The sequence below is a fragment of the Pongo pygmaeus genome, chromosome 7, assembly GCF_028885625.2.
Source record: "Pongo pygmaeus isolate AG05252 chromosome 7, NHGRI_mPonPyg2-v2.0_pri, whole genome shotgun sequence".
Classification (NCBI taxonomy): Eukaryota; Metazoa; Chordata; class Mammalia; order Primates; family Hominidae; genus Pongo; species Pongo pygmaeus.
In genome coordinates this window covers 43,666,826-43,684,949 of record NC_072380.2, presented here as the reverse complement: position 1 = coordinate 43,684,949, position 18,124 = coordinate 43,666,826, and the positions used below count along the sequence as shown (strand labels likewise).

General features: G+C 38.8%; 1 protein-coding gene and 1 non-coding gene across 2 annotated transcripts in view; both read right to left on the bottom strand.

The window, feature by feature from the left end:
* Positions 1–14,565, bottom strand: part of POTEA (POTE ankyrin domain family member A) — a 74,814-nt gene extending 60,249 nt beyond the window's left edge. The window contains exons 1-6 of the mRNA XM_054499155.2: positions 13,845–14,565; positions 9,497–9,611; positions 9,172–9,345; positions 6,087–6,193; positions 4,606–4,743; positions 1,951–2,021 (exon numbers count right to left, since the gene is read on the bottom strand). Of these exons, the coding sequence (XP_054355130.2) occupies positions 1,951–2,021; positions 4,606–4,743; positions 6,087–6,193; positions 9,172–9,345; positions 9,497–9,611; positions 13,845–14,143 (904 nt within the window). The 5' untranslated portion in view covers positions 14,144–14,565. The remainder of the gene's footprint in view (positions 1–1,950; positions 2,022–4,605; positions 4,744–6,086; positions 6,194–9,171; positions 9,346–9,496; positions 9,612–13,844) is intronic.
* On the bottom strand, positions 3,234–3,336 carry LOC129043263 (U6 spliceosomal RNA). The gene has a single exon (XR_008504364.1). It is a non-coding gene; the product is annotated as a U6 spliceosomal RNA (small nuclear RNA).
* Positions 14,566–18,124: the final 3,559 nt, after the last annotated feature.

Here is an 18,124-nt window from a genome sequence, read left to right as displayed (position 1 = left end):
ACATGTGAAGAAAAGCAGCCCTTGTGATGTTGTGTTGTGAGAACAAGATGTTTGGAACTGTTGTGGATTAGCCAACCATGAAAGGAGACATGAAGCACAGCTGAAAGAGGGACAAGGGGAACTCTAGTATATCACTGAACAACCAAAACAACTCTGGTTCCTACTGTTTTAGCCACTGCTCATCTAGTATTTGCAGTCCAAAGCATTCTACCTCACTGGAAGATATTGAAGGTAAATTTCCCATGGCCCCCAGGATAAGACCTACTCATTTCAATAGTATTAAAAAGTCTATCATAAACTTGCCTTAGCTAAGTATTCACCTCATTCCCAACATCTCTTATCTCACACTTTTTGTACTAGCAAAAGTGAACTGCTCATAAACCTTACAAAGTTCACTTAAGTATCTTGTCTTTTGCACTTGCTGCTCTTCCTCCCAAACAGGCAATCTCATTACATGTTCCTTCTGCCAAACATCATTCTTCTACTTCTTCACGTAGAAAAATTCTACTCACTCTGCATGCTAACCTTAAATCCTACCTACTTTTTTTTAAAGCTTTCATTCCTCGTCACATATGTCTGGTACATAATCAATATAATATATAATAAATCATAATTATAAGCTTCCAGTGGGCATCTAGCACACAGTAAGCACTGAATAAGGTAGCAACATAATAAAAATGACAATGATAATAACAAACTCCTGTCTGTATTTTTAATTGTTTCTGTTCTCTAGCATTAGAAAAATGCTTAATATCTAAAAGACATTTTATAGTTATTTGTTAAGTGGACAAGTGAAAACATAAAAATATTTTCTTTGTAAATTCTGTTGAAAAGGCACAGAAATGAAATAGAGACAGCTCTATTCTATTATGAGCACCTTAAAGATCAGAACTACATCTATTCCATCTTTGTCTCCTGCAACGTACACAATCTAACTTACAGAAGCTCTTTGATAAACATAGGGCTAAATTAAAGGTGTCTTTATAGAGTCTGGATTGTACAATGCATTAAGCATCCATAACCAGGTAGCATACTAGCATTTCTCTTACTGTGAAACATTTTTGTACTTTTATTATAATCTGCTGAGCCTAGAGTTGGGCAATTTGTGTATTTATTATGACAATCTTTTGGCGAATGGCAGCAGAGCATCTTGTTCTAACAAAATTACTGTTATCATGACAATTAACCAGCAGATAGAAGAATACATCTTGTTCCAACAAAGTAAATCTATCTCTTTCAATTTCAAATTAGGAGGAATGAAGTCAGTAATAGTGAGACTTGGTTGGTACAAGCATATGTAACATAACCTGCGCTTTGCTCTTCTTTTGTGATCAAAACTTCCTTACTTTTACCTTTTTATCTGTGATAGGACCACCCAAATCAGGCATCCACAACTCCCAGGCCATGGACTGGTACCAGTCCATGGCTTGTTAGGAACCATGCCACAGAGTAGGAGGTGAGAAGCAAGCAAGCCAGGGAAACTTCATCTCTATTTACAGCCACACCCCATGACTCATATTACTGCCTGCTCTCCACCTCCTGTCAGATCAGTGGTTGCATTAGATACTCATTGGAGCATGAACCCTGTTGTGAACTGCCCATGTGAGGGATCTACGTTGTGTGCTTCTTATCAGAATGTAATGCCTGATGATCTGTCACTGTCTCCCTTTGCCCCCAGATGGGACATCTAGTTGCAGGAATACAAGCTCAGAGTTTCCACTGATTCTACATTATGGTAAGTTATACAATTATTTCATTATATATTATAAGGTAATAATAATATAAATAAAGTAGCATAATAAATGTAATGTGCTTGAATAATTCTGAAACCATCCACACCTTCACCTAGTCCATGGAAAAACTGTCTTCCACAAAACTGGTCCCTGCTGCCAAGAAGGCAAAAAGGTTGGGGAAAACTGACCTAAAGTAATTCACTATCAGAAGTCTTACCTGGATTGCTATTTCCAGAAGAGTTTTTTGGCATCTGGTTTTCTTTGTAGTCAGAAAGTAATTGGCAAATTCTATGTATAAAAATGTAATAAATAAAATTACTATTTTAATACTGATATGAAAAATGCTTACCAAATGCAAAAATTCTTTGAGTATTTCAAACAATATCAGAATAACAGAACTTAACAATATTATCCCATACAGTTCTGTGTACATTCTACAAACCTCTCATTAAGCTTCTAATTAAAGAAGAAAAAAGTAAGGTGAAATACTCATAAATCAAGGGCATTATGACTCAGTAAACTAACTTGCATTAGCTTGACATAATAGAAAGTGTCCCAACTCTGCATAAGGCCTAGCTCCATAATGAGCAGCTGATCCATACCTATGCCTATGTGCTCAACTTGTTCTTGGACAAGTTACTTCTCTTAGGCTCAGTGTCTTCTTCTACAAAGTGAGGACTACACTGCCTTATTTCACTAGGTTGTTATTTCTACAAAGTGAGGACTTTGCTGCCTTATTTCTCTAGGTTGTTATTTCACTAGGTTGTTACAAAGACTTAACAAGATAACATTTTTTAAATGCTCAGAAAAATAGTAAAGCAACGAAATAATCTATTCGTAAACTTTATACTGAAATTATCTTGGAATCCCAAATAAAACCCAATGTATATTTTGTTCATAGGCCCTAATATGCAAATGTTGTAATTTTCAGGAAATGTTAAGTCTTAATTTTCCTTATTAGTCGTCCTACTCTTTATGGCTTATAATTCAGGGAATCTCAACTATTTCATAGTTTGTAACTAAATTTATTCGTAAATATCTCATTAAAGTGGAAAACATGATTGCCCACTATTACGGAGTTTACCAATCAAAACAAGGGCAGAAAATCCAATGGATGTCAAGACCTGGTTTAGACCAATGATCCTTCTCTACAGACTCAAACTCTAAACCAGCAGATGTTTGTTAGGGTGATGCTTCATCTCTGTGCTCATCTCCAGCTGACATGGGAGACCAAAACCCTACTTTTTTTTTTTTTAGGTTCCATGAAGAAGTTGTAAGTTGACCTTCTTGAATTTTCAAGTCCCATGCTGGCAATATACTTTTCACACAACACCCCACACGTTATTCAGCTCTGGGGTAATCTCTTAGACCACCTTACATGAATATTTTTGTAGCAAAAAATCACCATTTCAATATTTAGGTGGCACCCATTTTGCTTTGATTCACACCGTTTCCTTGGAGCTAGTCAGAAAATAGTCAAATGACCTTCCAGTGACTGCGCAAAACTTGGGATGCTTCAAAAATTGGTTCAGCCTCCTTATGCAGGCACCATGCTAATTTTCTTTGTATTGTTCCAATTTTAGGATATGTGCTGCCTAAGCAAGCATAAAGCTCTACTTTTACACATGGACAGTGATGAGTCATGGACAAGGTTTAGCTCTAAGTCCAACTAACCTACTTGAGATCCTGAGAAATCTCTTCAATATCTTCCAGTGAGGTAGAATTTGAAAATATTTTTAAATCTTGAGGAAGAGATGCAAGTAGCTTGGGAGATTCTCATTATTATGGAAAATGGATCATTCAAGGGGTCAACTACAACTGGGTGCTCACTGCTCTGGGGAAGGTTAATATGGGACTTTCTACTGCCTAAGGTACTATACACGATATAAATGTGCCTCAGGGTACAGATATGGTAGCAAAGAAGAATAAACAAACACTGACCTCTTTCTGCCACATTATTTGAATCTCTCTGACAGTTTAGAACAAGCCCAGCTAATATCTGCTAGAGAAAAGACCAACATGGGACTCGAAGGATCTCTTACCATGACAGTCTCAGTTAAATGTAAGATAAGATGTGAGTTCCACATCAGGTTTTGAATGTGGGTGGAAGGGTCAATTTGCTCACTTTGTGTGTGGATAAAGCCAGGATGCTAAGCTGCCAGAGCAGAGTGCTGGTGCTTTGGGAACAATGGCTGAGCACATAGGCATAGGTATGTGAACGTAAAAAATGTTATAACTTTGAAGTCCATGTATGGATCACCATGAAGACTTGAGGGATTTGAATCAGTAAGGGCATCTTGATGTCAAAGGTCAACCATTACCAGGCAGCAGGACCAGTTTCAGTGGCAACAATGCAGCAACAGAATCAACAGAAACAAAAGAATGATTAAAATGTCCTTTTTTTTTCCTCCTTATGACTTGAAAAAAAGGACTGTCTTCCTTGGACTTAGTGAATCCCTTTGGTTCTCAAAAAATTCAGGGAGTATATAGGAGACAGTCCCCAGAAGACAGTACAAGAATTTCTCCTAAACTGGACATTTCAAGACCCAAATAACTAACTAGAAAAATTAAAGATATGACACTATTTTTTATCCCATGCATAGGTGTTATACATGGAATGAAATGAACAATGTTGGAATCTCTAAGGATAAAGGTCTTAAAAGTCCTGAGATAAAGAATCCTGCACCTATTGGTACTTCTAACTAGTCTAGTTTTTTGTTTCATTTCTAGCTGATGCAGTGGACTAATTCACTGCCACTCTAAAACTACCTGAACCAATCTATCACATCTCACCTGATACATAAGAGGCAATCATTATAATTATTTTAAACCTCAATGTAGTTTTAACTAGAATTTTAATGTAAACACTTACATATTATGATGACAAGAAACTGCATAATCTTCAGCAGTTTGTCCAAATACATCTTGAGAAAATACATCAATATTTTGCTGAAGTAGAAGGCTAACTATACTTGCTGATCCACAATGTACAGCAAGTATGAGGGCAGTTCTGAAATAATATAGAGATAATTTCTCCCTTAGGAATTTTAAGTGATTTTAAAAGCTAATTCAATATACTTTACCAATTTAATATCTTGCCTGTCCATGCAGAATTAAACATTTACATGTACTAAAAGACATAAGCATCTTGGGTGCTCAAGTGTTCATCTTTATAAAATACCATCAAGGTTAAAAGGAAGGGACAAAAAGGAAACCTCTTATCTCAGTGGGGTATTGTGTAGTAGAAGCTACTAATTTAAAGGCCTTTGATGGGCAAGAAACTATACTAGGGCTGCTTATCTGAAGTAGACAAAGACTTAAGTGAAGATTTCTTCCCAGCTTCCCTAGACTGATACACTGTAATAGAAAATCAGCTAGGGATCAGACAAATAAGAGCTATCTGCATGCTGAAAGCAGTAATAACAATAATGGTAAGAATAGTGGTCATAGTAGTTTCAGTTAATGAATACCAATAAGCATGTGCTAGGCCCTGAATTAAATGCTATAAAAAGATATATATAAAGATATATATCTTTCTTACTATGCACAGCTAACTTTGAAGGATGTATTCTCCTCCTTTTCATACATGACAACATATTTGGTGGTAAATAACATTCACAATGTCACACACCTAGCAAGTAAGAAAGCTAGGAATTAAACCCAGTCTTGTGTGAATCTAAAGCATAGCTCTTTTCTCTTTATCACCCACCTATGGCTTGCCTTCATGAAAGGAAAAGTGTATCCACTTAAGACTATCTTCGCTCCCTCTCTTCATACTAATTAAAAATAAAAACATCAAAATACACTGGAAATAAAAAGGGAAAAAAGCTGATGAACCCACAGTATGTGGGAATAGCAATTGATTGTCAAGTAGGGATAAGCTAACATTAATATTCTTTAAAGAAAGCAACTTAAAGCAGAGTTATTCAAAAGACAAAATGATTTGCAACTCCTATTTATGTTTAATATAGCATATTTAGTGGAAAACCATATAAGAAGCAGAGGTTAAAAACTACTAGAAAGGGTTAAAAAGTTCAAGACTGAGTCATAACTGAAAGTTAAAGTTCACACTTTCTAAAACTAATATGAAATCCCTTTAGCTAACATAAGAACATACAACCAATAACATCACATAACAAATAACATCAGTCAATATAATAAGATGAATCCTACTAAAACTGTTCTTTATGTTGCCCAGTCGAAATAACTGGTTTTTTTCTATTTAACTGATTTGTGTTGCTACTGATCACTGTGTCCCAATAAGTATAAGTTAATCTTATTAATTTAATATTTATGACTTGAGTGACTGCTATCAATCTAGAACAACACAGAGATTAAAAGAAATAACTATACCTTCCAAACCTATCAAGTGCATTTAAATTAGCTTTTTTCTTGATTAAAAATTTCACCATTCGCTGTTTTTGTCCATGTACGGCAAGCAAAAGTGGTGTGAGGCCACCCTGTAAAACAATAGAAACCAAAAACAATATGTAACTGAAAAATTTATGTATTTCTCAACTGAATTGGAAACTTTATATAAAGATCCTACGGACTTACACTCATAGAAAGTAAATAAAATGTAGTTGTTTCCTTCTCACTCTTCCGTGCTTTCCCACACACTGCTCCTTCCCTTGGAAACACCCCTCCTCTGCCTCACCACATTAACCCTGGTCATCTTGAAAACTCACTTTAAACATTTACTGGTTTCAAGAATCTTTGCTTCTATCCCAGCATTTGTGACATGGTATTATTGGATGATAATAATTTTTCCCATCTAAACAAAAATCTTCTTGAGGGCAGGGTCTACATCTTTTATCTCTATATCTTCAAACCCTGTGACAAATTGTTGTGTATAAAGCAAGAATTTGCATGTAAAATATTTCTTCAGTTTCAGATGTTTTACCCAAAAAATCAAGCTCCAATGTGCAGTAAAAAATTGCTATTAAGGCTCATACTGCCCATTTCAAGAATTTTTCCCACATTTATTCATTTGAAATCCATTTATATTTAATTTTCCTGATTGTTAACTAAATAATCAGTTCATAGGACTGCTGAAACTAAATTAACAGAATTCCTATGTGTATTCTTAATAACTGCATGGTTTTCAGTGTTTAATACTGCCATCCTGATTATGCCAAAGCTCTACAAACTTAAGAGACATACTGGATAGTCCATAATACAGCTTTAATTGACAAAAATGGTTTAGAATTTGCTACAATTTTAATTGAGAAAACTCTGCTCTTAGTAATGACTTACTGACTTAAGCACTTGAATAACAAAGAGACACAAAATCCTGAGAGGGCCAGCCTCTACTTATTGAAAGAATACTCGCTGCAAATTTCTAAAGACCTTCTGAATGGCAGTGAGTAACTGATGGTAGGAAGGAAAAAGTATTATTCTGTAAGCTGATAGATACTACCAATAATATTCATTTTAATGTCCCAACCACAGAGATGAAAGTCAGACTAGGCCAGGCATGGTGGCTCACAACTCTAATCCTAGCATTTTGGGACACTGAGGCAGCTGAATCGCTTGACCACAGGAATTCAAGACCAGCCTGGGAGACATGGCAAAAAACCCATCTCTACTAAAAAAAATAATAAAAAAAATAAAAATAAAAACTGGAGATGGGAGGACCACCTGAACTTGGGAAGGTCAAGCCTGCAGTGAGCTGTGATTGTACCACTGCACTCCAGCCTGGGAAACAGTGTGAGACCAAGAAAGAAAGAAAGAGAGAAAGAGAGAAAGAGAGAGAGAAAGAGAGAGAGAGAGAGAGAGAAAGAAAGAGAAAGAAAGAAAGAAAGAAATTAAGAAAGAAAGAAAGAGAAAGAAAAAGAAAGAAAGAAGAAAGAAAGAAAGAAAAAGAAAGAAAGAAAGAAAGAGAAAAAGAAAGTCAGACTAATATTATCGGAAAGGAAAGATTTAAAGGAATTTGCACATATCCAACTCCAAGTCTTCTAGAGATGTCTTAAGTTTCTGAGATATGAGAATTTACATATTACACTTAGTTATTCAGTGGTTCTTAAGCAGAAGTGTATCTGCATTTTAAGGAATTTGTTGTTGTTTTTGTTGTTGTTGCTGCTGTCATTGTTGTTACAGACATGGTCTCATTATGTTGCCCAGGCTAGATTCAAAATCTTGAGCTCAATCAATCCTCCCACCTCAGCCTTTCTAGCAGCTGGGAGGGAGGCATCCATAACCAGCATGCCTGCCTTCAAGGAAACATTTTTAAATGTACATATCCAGGCTTTATTAGACTTACTGTAACAAAGTGTTCAGGAGAGGGTCTAGACTTGTAGATTAATTTTAAATGTTCCTCAAGTTACTGAGATGCACAATTCTAGTTGAAAACTAGACCAACAGACAATTACTTCAGTCTCATCTCTCACCCACATGGCCAATTCCCTTTATCATTTGAGCTTTTGGCCAAAAAAAAGGAAAGAGTGAGAGACTCATTTGCTGAAAACACCACTTAATTTTCCTAGATGGCGTTAGAACAGGGCCTAGTAAACTCAAAATCCAACTTGATCTTATTACTTATAAGCTCTTTATCTCCCACCTTCCCATCAAGACATTCTAGATTTGAAAGCAGAGTTTAGACTCTATCTAAGTGGCCATTTCTACCAGAATAGGATAATAAGTCAAATAATTCGCTGATACTCCCTCTGCTCAAGGGTTTCCCATTACGTTACCACCTATTCACTGCCAATCTGCTTCCTCAGAGGGCTCCTAAAATTAATCTCTAGGCAGTTTACAACCCACTAACTCCCTCTCCCAAACTAAAAAAACTGTCATTCTCTAAAACTGAAGAGAACCTTGTCTCACCACGCAAAGGAAAGAAATGAACAAACAACTAAAAAAGCACACACACACAGAATATCTTCACGGTCTTTTTCCTCCATTACCTAATTTCCAAATTGGCCTTGATATTTCTGATTGCTCTCCTTTTCATTTTCTATTTCTGCCTTATGGGCAATCAGAAATATCTTAAGCCTTGCCACTAAAAGATACATCACTTCATATCTTTACTTTTTTTTTAGGAACTTGCCAAAGCAGCAAGATTTCTATTCACTGAAACATGTTTTAGTTTTCTTGGAGTTTTAATGAAAAACTTGCTTCCAGGGCAATTTTGTCATTTTACATTGATTAGGGAAAAGAAAACCTGGAAGGGAAACATTGAAAAAAAATAAGTATTACCTTTTACAAATTCAGTGTTTTCAAAAAAATTTTACCACAAGTGCATAAAAAAAGCTGTACCTGCTGATGCCTCTTAAAAGTAACAATATTTAAAATTAAATCTCAGATAATTAAGTCATTTCAAAATATTTTCATTCAGGTTATGCTTGAGCTTCCAAATATGGCAAACTGACCCTTATACAAGTCGATGTTAAAACAAATGCATTTCAGTATTTTGAAAATAAAATTGGTAGATCTATACCTTGTTTTTTGATTCAATGTCAGCACTGTATAAAAGAAGTGTTTTGGCCATTAATTTATCTTCATTGTAGACTGCATAGTGTAGAGCAGTATTCCCAAATGTATCTGGAAGATTTGGATCAGTGCCATGTTGTAGCAACATTAATGCACATTCATCCTCCTGGCATTGTACGGCCTGTCAGTATTAGACCAAAAAATCAATTGTAAATCCTAGGAATTCAAAATAAACATTCCACAGATTTCTCCAAGTTATATTTACATGAGAAAACTCATTTTTTTAATTCTCTTAAATCTACTTCATGCTGATATAGTTGGCTACTGCATACCTTTATCAGAGCTGTCCTCTTTTTGCTGTCAAAGACATGAAGTTGACATTGTCTGTCCAGCAGGAGTCTTACTACCTCTGAATTGCCATTGGCACAGGCCAAGTGTAGAGCAGTCCTAAGAGAGTGAGAGACTTTTTAGGAAATTTTAATGCACTATCTAAAGCCATACCAATGACTCATGTAATTGCAAATGCTGAATAGCATGCTATCCCTGCCTTCAAAACAAACATTTAATATTCATGTGAAGAAATCACACTATGTATTACCTCTTATTCTCACTGTGTTAATGAAAGAGCAGAGTATCAGAACAGAAAGAGCACAGCCCTTGGATTACATTCAACTTGAGCTGGAAAACTGTTTTAAGCTCTGTCACTTCCTAGCTGTTGCTTAGTCTTTTTGGGTCTCAATTTCCTCATCAATAAAATGGGGATGCAAAAAATAGCTTTCTCACAGAAAACCACTGTAATGCTTAAATGAGACTCTACACAAAATATGTAGAATACTTCCTAACACAAATAACAGCTCAATAATTGTCAGATATTATAAATTGTATTAATACTACTACTTAAAGAAGACTATTTGAAATAAGTGACATGATACAATTATACCTACACTTTGAGATATGTCTTAAAGATTACAGATAACATTGTATTTTATTGATTCTAAGACGTTCATTGTCTCCATGTTTTGACATTTCTTACACTGGAATACCACTTATAATTCAAGATTTACTAAAATTGGTGGCATTTAAATAACTCTCTTCTTGTGACATAAAATAATGGGGCATCATAAAATCTATGGTGCCTTACATTAAGTAGAATATGGTATCCATAACAGGTCTGGGGCAGTTCTGGTCAGATGACTGGCATTTAGATGAATTTTAGTTCTTAAAAGAACTACGCATTAAGAGGGCTGAGGTGAAAACAAAAACAAATTACTAAAATAAACTAATTCTTACTTTGGTTTTCAAAAATCTTTAATCCAAAGAAAACATGGAATTCAAATGAATGTATTTATAGCTAATTTTTTTCAATACTTAGATTTGTAGAATATATGTAAATCAGATATTTACAATCATTAATATTAGGATTTAAGATTGTTATAAATTTTATTTTTTAAAATGGATTTATGAAACTATTTGTGGAATTTTTTTTCAACTTTTATATTCAGGGGTACATCTGCAGGGTGTACAGGTTTGTTACATAGGCACACGTGTGCCAAGGGCGTTAGTTGTACAGGTTATTTCATCACACAGGTATTAAGCCCAGTACCCATTAGTTTTATTTCCTGCTTCTTTGCTTCCTCCTATCCTCCACACTCTGATAGGCCCCAGTGTGTGTTGCTCCCCTCTAGGTGTCTGTACATTCTTGCCATTTAGCTCCCACCTGTAAGTGAGAACATGCAGTATTTGGTTTTCTATTCCTGGGTTAGTTTGCTAAGAATAATGGCCTCCAGCTCCATCCAAGTCACTGGCAAAGGACATGCTCTTGTTCTTTTTCTATGGCTGCATAATATTCCATGCTGTTTAAGTACCATGTTTTAGTTCTTAAAAGTCCTAAACTAGTCTTTACCCGTGACTGTTATAAATTTTCAAAAAGGCAGTTAAAGTTTACATTTTATTATTTTCTACCTTCAGAAATGCTTTTGTTTGAAAGGAGGGAGGAAAAGCGTCAATTGAGATTAAGTCCTAATAGTCCAATTTTAAATCTCTCAGTTTGCTCAGGCCTGGCAGGGAAACATGAAATTTTCAAAGATAGAAGGATCCTGAGAGATAGTAGAATATGCCTGCCACATAATAGGTGTCTGGCTTATGTTTGATGAATAAATCGATTGAAAGAATGGATAAACACAGCTGAAGAATTCAATATTTTTAAAGAAAACTCCTGTATAGTAGAGCAATACATTTGCAATAATAATAATCATTTATATTTGCTATTTTAATTTTCATATGTAACTAAAATAATTAATCCATACTTCTTACACATGTTAATCTATATACAATCAAAAGACAATTATATAATAAAATGTATACACAATAAAATCTACAGTAACGGGTAAACAGATTCCATCTACTTCTGAAGAGAATGAAAGGTCACAGAAGAGGCCAGGCATGGTGGCTCACCCCTGTAATCTCAGCACTTTGGGAAGCCGAGGCAGGCAGATCAAGAGGTCAGTAGTTCGAGACCAGCCTGACCACCATGGTGAAACCCCAACTCTACTAAAAATACAAAAATTAGCATGGTGTAGTGGCGCGTGCCTGTAATCCCAGCTACTCAGGAGGCTGAGGCAGGATAATCACTTGAACCCAGGAGGCAGAGGTTGCAGTGAGCCAAGATCACACCACCACACTCCAGCCTAGGCGACAGAGTGAGACTCCGTGTCGGAAAAAAAAAAAATTCACAGAAGATACGCATCCACAGAAAGAAAAATAAATAATAGAATGTGAGAAATTAGTTGTATCTATGCAAATAGCATATTCCTTCTCTTCCCAAGGATTATTTCATTACTAGTGAAACTTAACTAAAACTTTTCAGATGTTCATTGCAGAAATCGCAGATAAGATAAAGGGAAAAACTTCACTTACAATACAAATCCCCAGAAATAAGTTTTATCATATTTTCGAAATATTTTCAGCTAACACAAGAGCATATTCTGTTTGCGTATAACAGATTTTTTTCTCACTTGATATATACCTAAGTACATCTTTGCATGTCAACATATCTCTGTATCTATTGACACCCTCAATGGTTACATATTATTCCATCATATGGATGGACTGAAATTTGTTCATAAAATCTTTACATGAGTTCTTCTCAATACACTGCTATTTAAGCAATACTAAGAAAAGCAGATGTATCTATTTTCAAGAGATATTTCAGTATCATGGAATTGATGGGTAAAAGGCATATACATTTTTAAAATGTGGTTCTTACCACCAAAGTGTCTATTTGAAAAGTCACAGCAACTTAAACCTTAAGAAGCTGTATAAGTACCACTGTTCTTCATCCTCACAAACTTTGTGGATAGAAACAGAATTTCATTCCTCTTCTAACTTAGATAGAAAAGAGTATTTCATTTCTCTTCTAATTTAAATTCCTTCTCTTACCAGGAACACTATGTTCTCCTATGTGCATAGGTCACTGGTAGATATGCAAAAAAGTACTTTGCCCAGTTTTAAATTGAGCTTATTTAATTTGTGTTCTTGTTGATTTGAAAGAATTATCTGTAAAATGAAAATACATGTTTTGCAAGTGTTTTGTCCTTTGTTAATTTTTTTCTTATTTACAGGGTGTTTTAATTTTTATTTTGCCAAACCACCCTTCAGAATACTTGCTTTTGAGGTTCTTATGTCTTTGTGAACATAAAATATATCTGCATATAAAAATAGATATTTGTGTTTCCTTCTGGTACTTTTCTTAATTTGTATATTTAAAATTTTTAATGTATACCCCAGGAACTTATTTTTGTGACATAAAAAATCTAGCTAGTTTTCTCCAAACAGCATGCATTTCATTTGTGAATAATTCATCTTCTTATACTACTATGAAACATCACCACTATCAAGTTCTAAATTCTTACATATATTTGGGTATTTCTGGATTTTGTATTCTGTTCTATTTATTTATGTCTTTTGAGCTGTTAGTAAACAATTTGTGGAAATAGCACATGCACATTTTGATATCTGGAAGAGCAAGTCTTTTTCCATTCTGTCACAAAAATGTATCACAATAGTAAAAGACAGCATGTGTAATTTTAAAATGTTAAAACTTTACTATTTTTATTTGGCTTGGGTAAAAGTGATAAACACAAAAGAACTCACATCTTAAGAAAAATAAATCTTCCTATTTAAGGACACGAACCATCTTCCCATTTCAGTTTCCTTCTAAGGTTCCTCAGTAAAGAACATATTTACATAGGGGTACGTTGATATAAAATGCATATTGGATTCTATCTGAAGAATATTTAATCTCAGAAGTTGATATATTATGGGACTTAGTTCTCATTATACACCCTTCTATAATGTATATAACATTGTTTTAAAATGTGTACATTAAAAATAATCTGCTGCATCGACTTAATTTTGAGAGTTAAATCACTTTAAAACAGTCTCTTACGTGTTCCATAAGGGAAATTATTATGGGATTGGAAATCAACTAAAGTTTTGTTTTTGTGTTGCTGCTCATAAAGAGGCCTGTGCCCCGACCTCTCTGAAGTATCCACACACCGGGTGGCGTGGGACCTGAGGAGGCAAGAAAGCCAGGGCGCCCCCCACAAACACACACACAGGAGGGCACGTCCCACCCCATCCCCCTAGGTCCCGCCTCCTCCCAGCCCCAGGCCCGGTTACCTCTTCTTCTTGTCCCTTTTGTTAATGCCAGGGCCCCTGAGCATGACGATGAGATCCGCTCTGGGGACTTCACCCCACCAGGCAGCTCTGTGGAGCTTGCCCAGATCTTCTCGACGGACGTGATACCTTGGCTCCGTGAAGGCGCTGTCGTCGTGGTCTCCCCGAGCGCCCACGTTGTTCTTGCCGCTTCCCCTGCAGCAGGGGAAGCAGCAGCAGCACCACTTGCCCATCTTGACCCTGAGGCCAAAGGGCTTCTTCATAGGGGAGGCAGCCAGCTTTGGAGAAACCTCAGCCACCATCTGCTTTTAACAGCCTGGTAGTAGCGAGCAGATGGTGTCTGTCAACGAGTTTCACCAAAAAGCGGGAAACTACGGGTTTCCAATCTGTTAGGGGAGAAAGGTCAATCCCAGCCAAAACCCCACCCTGGGAGAGCCCACGACCCCTCCCCCACCACCAACTGGGGAGAGCCCACGTCCCCCACCACCCGGGGAGAGCCCACGCCCCCTCCACCACCCAGGGAAAGCGCACGCCCCGCCGGGGAAACACCCAGCCCAGCCAGGAGAATGCCAAGCCCAGCAAGAAAAGGTCAAGCCCAGCAAAGGAATGCCAGGGTAAAGCCAATCCAAGCGAGGACCACCAAGCCAAGCGACTAACGCCAAGCCAAGCCAAGGGAGGCGTGCCAAGCCAAGCCGTTACGAGGGCGTGCGCGTGCGGTGTGCGCACCGTGCGCACCTCGGGCGGCGTCACTGCACGTGGCACAGACAGTGGCCGACATTTGCAACCCGCGTGGGCAAGTCCTGGCGCCACAAATGTCAGTGACAGCCTTGTGTTCCCGCCAAACTTTGTGGGAGTTGGCCAAGCTTTTAGGCCATTGAGGAGAGGCCGCAGGTGGGAAAAAGCCTGTTGAAGCAGGCTAGAGCGACTGGAACTTGAGGACGCTGACAGCCTCCTCTGAAGAAAGCCCCCAAGACACTCGTGGTGGTGCTGTTGTGGCTGGCAGCGGCTGCAGCTCAGAGCGGTGGGCTGGTGGAGCAGGTGCAAATGGCCTCAAAATTGCGGAGCACAAGCCACCCACGGAGCCCAGGGCCTGCCTGAGGCGCCTTTGCCACCGGCTCCTCCTTGGTCCGCACCCAGAACACCAGACCATCAGCCACAGGGCACTCGGGGGCCACAGGATAGGGTACACCGCGACATTTCAGTTCACATTTGTTGCGTTGACTTGAATGTGACACTATGGGGATTTGGTCCCAATAATGCCAAGGAGAAATTTCACCAGAGGCTTCCGATGCTACAAATTCCTTCTCATCAGGCTCTCAGCAAGCACCTTAAATTACTGAGAACAAAAACGTTCCCATAGCGGCTCCTCCTGGAGGCAGCTGTGCCAGCAGGGCAGGCTGCAAGGTGCTCAGTGTGAAGACTCTGGAGGCAGTGGCTCTGGGATCTGCCCAGCAGGCATCCGTGCCCGGATGCTGGCCAGGGGTCTCAGAGGCAGAGAGCACCAGCCATGCGGGACTCAGGTGGCATGCATGAGGCATCAATGAGATCGTTCACAGAAACAAACACGACATGGAATCACCCTAAGCATCCATCAGCTGACACACAGATAATGGGATGGAACATGAACACAGCAGCGATGTTCATCCTTAAACAAGAAGCAAACCCTGCTGTCTCTGGCAGCAGGGATGAACCCTGAATGCATGGTATTAAGTGACATAAGCCGGATGCATGAAGCCGAGCACCCTAAGATCTCACCTACGTGAAGACACTCAAACTCATGGGAGTAGAGACTGGAAGGGCGGCTGCGGAGGATGGGGCTGGGGGACAGAATTGAGAGAGGTTGGACAAAAGGTACAAAATTTCAGACAAGGAGGAGGAGCAAGTTTAAGAACTCTATTGCACTTCATGGTGGCTACAGGTAATAGCAATGTATCATATTCTCGAAAATTGCTAAGAGTAGATTTCATTGTTCTCACGACAAAAAATGTGAAGTAATGCATATGTTAATTAGCTTGATTTAGCTATTCCACAAAGTATTCTTATTTCAAAACATCATATTGTACACCTTAAATATATATTTTTATTTGTCGACTAAAATTTATAAAACTAAATAAGTGCTTGAAAAATGGAGCTAATCCCATTGCTGAGCTCAATTAGCAACTGCTTCATGGACCTGGCTGTGATTGATCATAGTAACAAGAGTATCTTGACAGCCCCACCCACAGCTCCAACCCCAGCTCATCACAGCAGTCGGTTTCACTGGGTAGAGAAGAGAAAGCCACCCAGAAAGTGCGGAGACCACTCACACCTTAAATCCATCTCAGAGATCCCTGGGAGACTGACAGGAGCTATAAATCTCCAGCTATACAGGGCAACCAGAATTCACAGCCCCGTGCTGTGATTTTTCAGACATTATATTTAAAGTCATTGTGCAACAAATACACACAAGAAAACAATGACCACGATTGAGGTCAACAGTGAGCTTAATGTTCTCAGGGACTGATTGTGCCAAGAATAAAGTCGCTCCCTATTGAATGTAACGTGAACATGTAATATCAATTTAAAGGCATATCTTATATAAAATAATATTCTTTATTTCTGTACAATTGAGTTTCAAGCTAAAGGCCACCTGGAAGAAGAAAAATACATAAAAATAAGATGATAAAGTGTGATTAGGAGTGGGAATAAAGAGTAAGTTGCAATAAGTTTAAGTTCTTTCTACATTTCTAATGTTTTGAAGCTTTGTCTGCTCATTGGAACACAGAGAAGGGGCACAGATCTTACACGTGCTGGCATTAAGCGGTATTATATCAACACATATGGCACATTGTGGCTGCCTGTCTTGTTCTGTGTAAGATGTGTAGAGGGTGGATTTTCAGAGTTAAAAATTTCAAGAGATAACAAGTTTTTGGTTTTTTATTTGTTTGTTTGTTTGTTTGTTTGAGACAGAGTCGTTCTCTGTCACCAGCTGGAGTGCAGTGGCCCAATCTCGACTCACTGCAACCCTCCGCCCTCCGCCTCTCAGGTTCAAGGGATTCTCCTGCCTCAGCTTCTGCGGTAGCTGGGACTACAGGCATGCACCAACACGCCTGGCTAATTTTTGTATTTTTAATAAAGACGGGATTTCACCATGTCGGCCAGGACGGTCTCCATCTCTTGACCTCGTGATCCGCCCGCCTCGGCCTCCCAAAGTGCTGGAATTACAGGCGTGAGCCACTGCGCCCTGCCGAGATAACACTTTCTACTTCTTATTTTACTTAGTACTTTTGAAAGGATTGTAGAATTTTCTTATAATCAGTATCTACTTATACTGAAACAGTTATAAAGAAAGTTTATTCACAAAATGTATCGCAAGAAATCTCATGTAAATAAATCAAACACGCCGCCAATCTTCAGAACCCAGCCTCTCCCCCTGGGATGCATCAAGGTAATCCAGGACCTGCTGGAGTCAGGTCCCTTAGTTCCCCGGACCGTGAGCAACTGGCCCCGGCCTCGCCCACCTCCCTGGTTACGCCATGGCGGTGGAATGGCCTCCGTAGGAGAAGCATGGAGCGGAAACACACCACGTGCATGGTGGCACGAGCTGCCGAAAGACCGCACGCCTTGTGCACCTGAAATCTGGACTCCCATTGAGGATCTGCTCCTGGAGTAAGGACCTTCATCGGGCCAGGTGACCTCTGGCCCTGACTTTCCTCTTCTCTGCGTGAGACAGGGGACCAGGGGGTCGAGGAGAAGCCTCCCATCCAACTACACACTTGCAACCTTGCACAGGCACCAAACCGCTGCATCTGCTCTGAGTGCTGATAGCAAGAGGCAGCTCCTGGTGTCCAAGTGAGACTAGAAGCAAGGACGGTGAGGTCAGAGGCATCGAACGGACGACTGTCTCCTGCACATGAGATGCTGACCTGGAAAGATCGCCTAGCGGCAAATATCCAGGTCACAAGGGAGCTACTCCAAGAGCAGATGCCCTGGACCCTGAGTCTTGCCACTCCAAGCACATAACTCTCAACTAACACAGGCCTCAGCATCACGTTTCTATTTCACCAAACCAAGTGAAAGAAAATCAAGTAGATGGAGGGCATGTTGTTGCCATAAAGCAAAGCGACCAAGAGTGCCATAGACTTGGAGGAGTCTCTGTGAAACCACCGAAATCTGTGAGAGGTCTGGGTCTGAGTATTAGGGTAAAAAATCCATTTCTCTAAACTATAAACCGTAATTCAACTCAAGCCCTACAAAGTGGAGTTGTTTATTGTTAGTATTATGAGTCCAGAGGGCACTTCCCT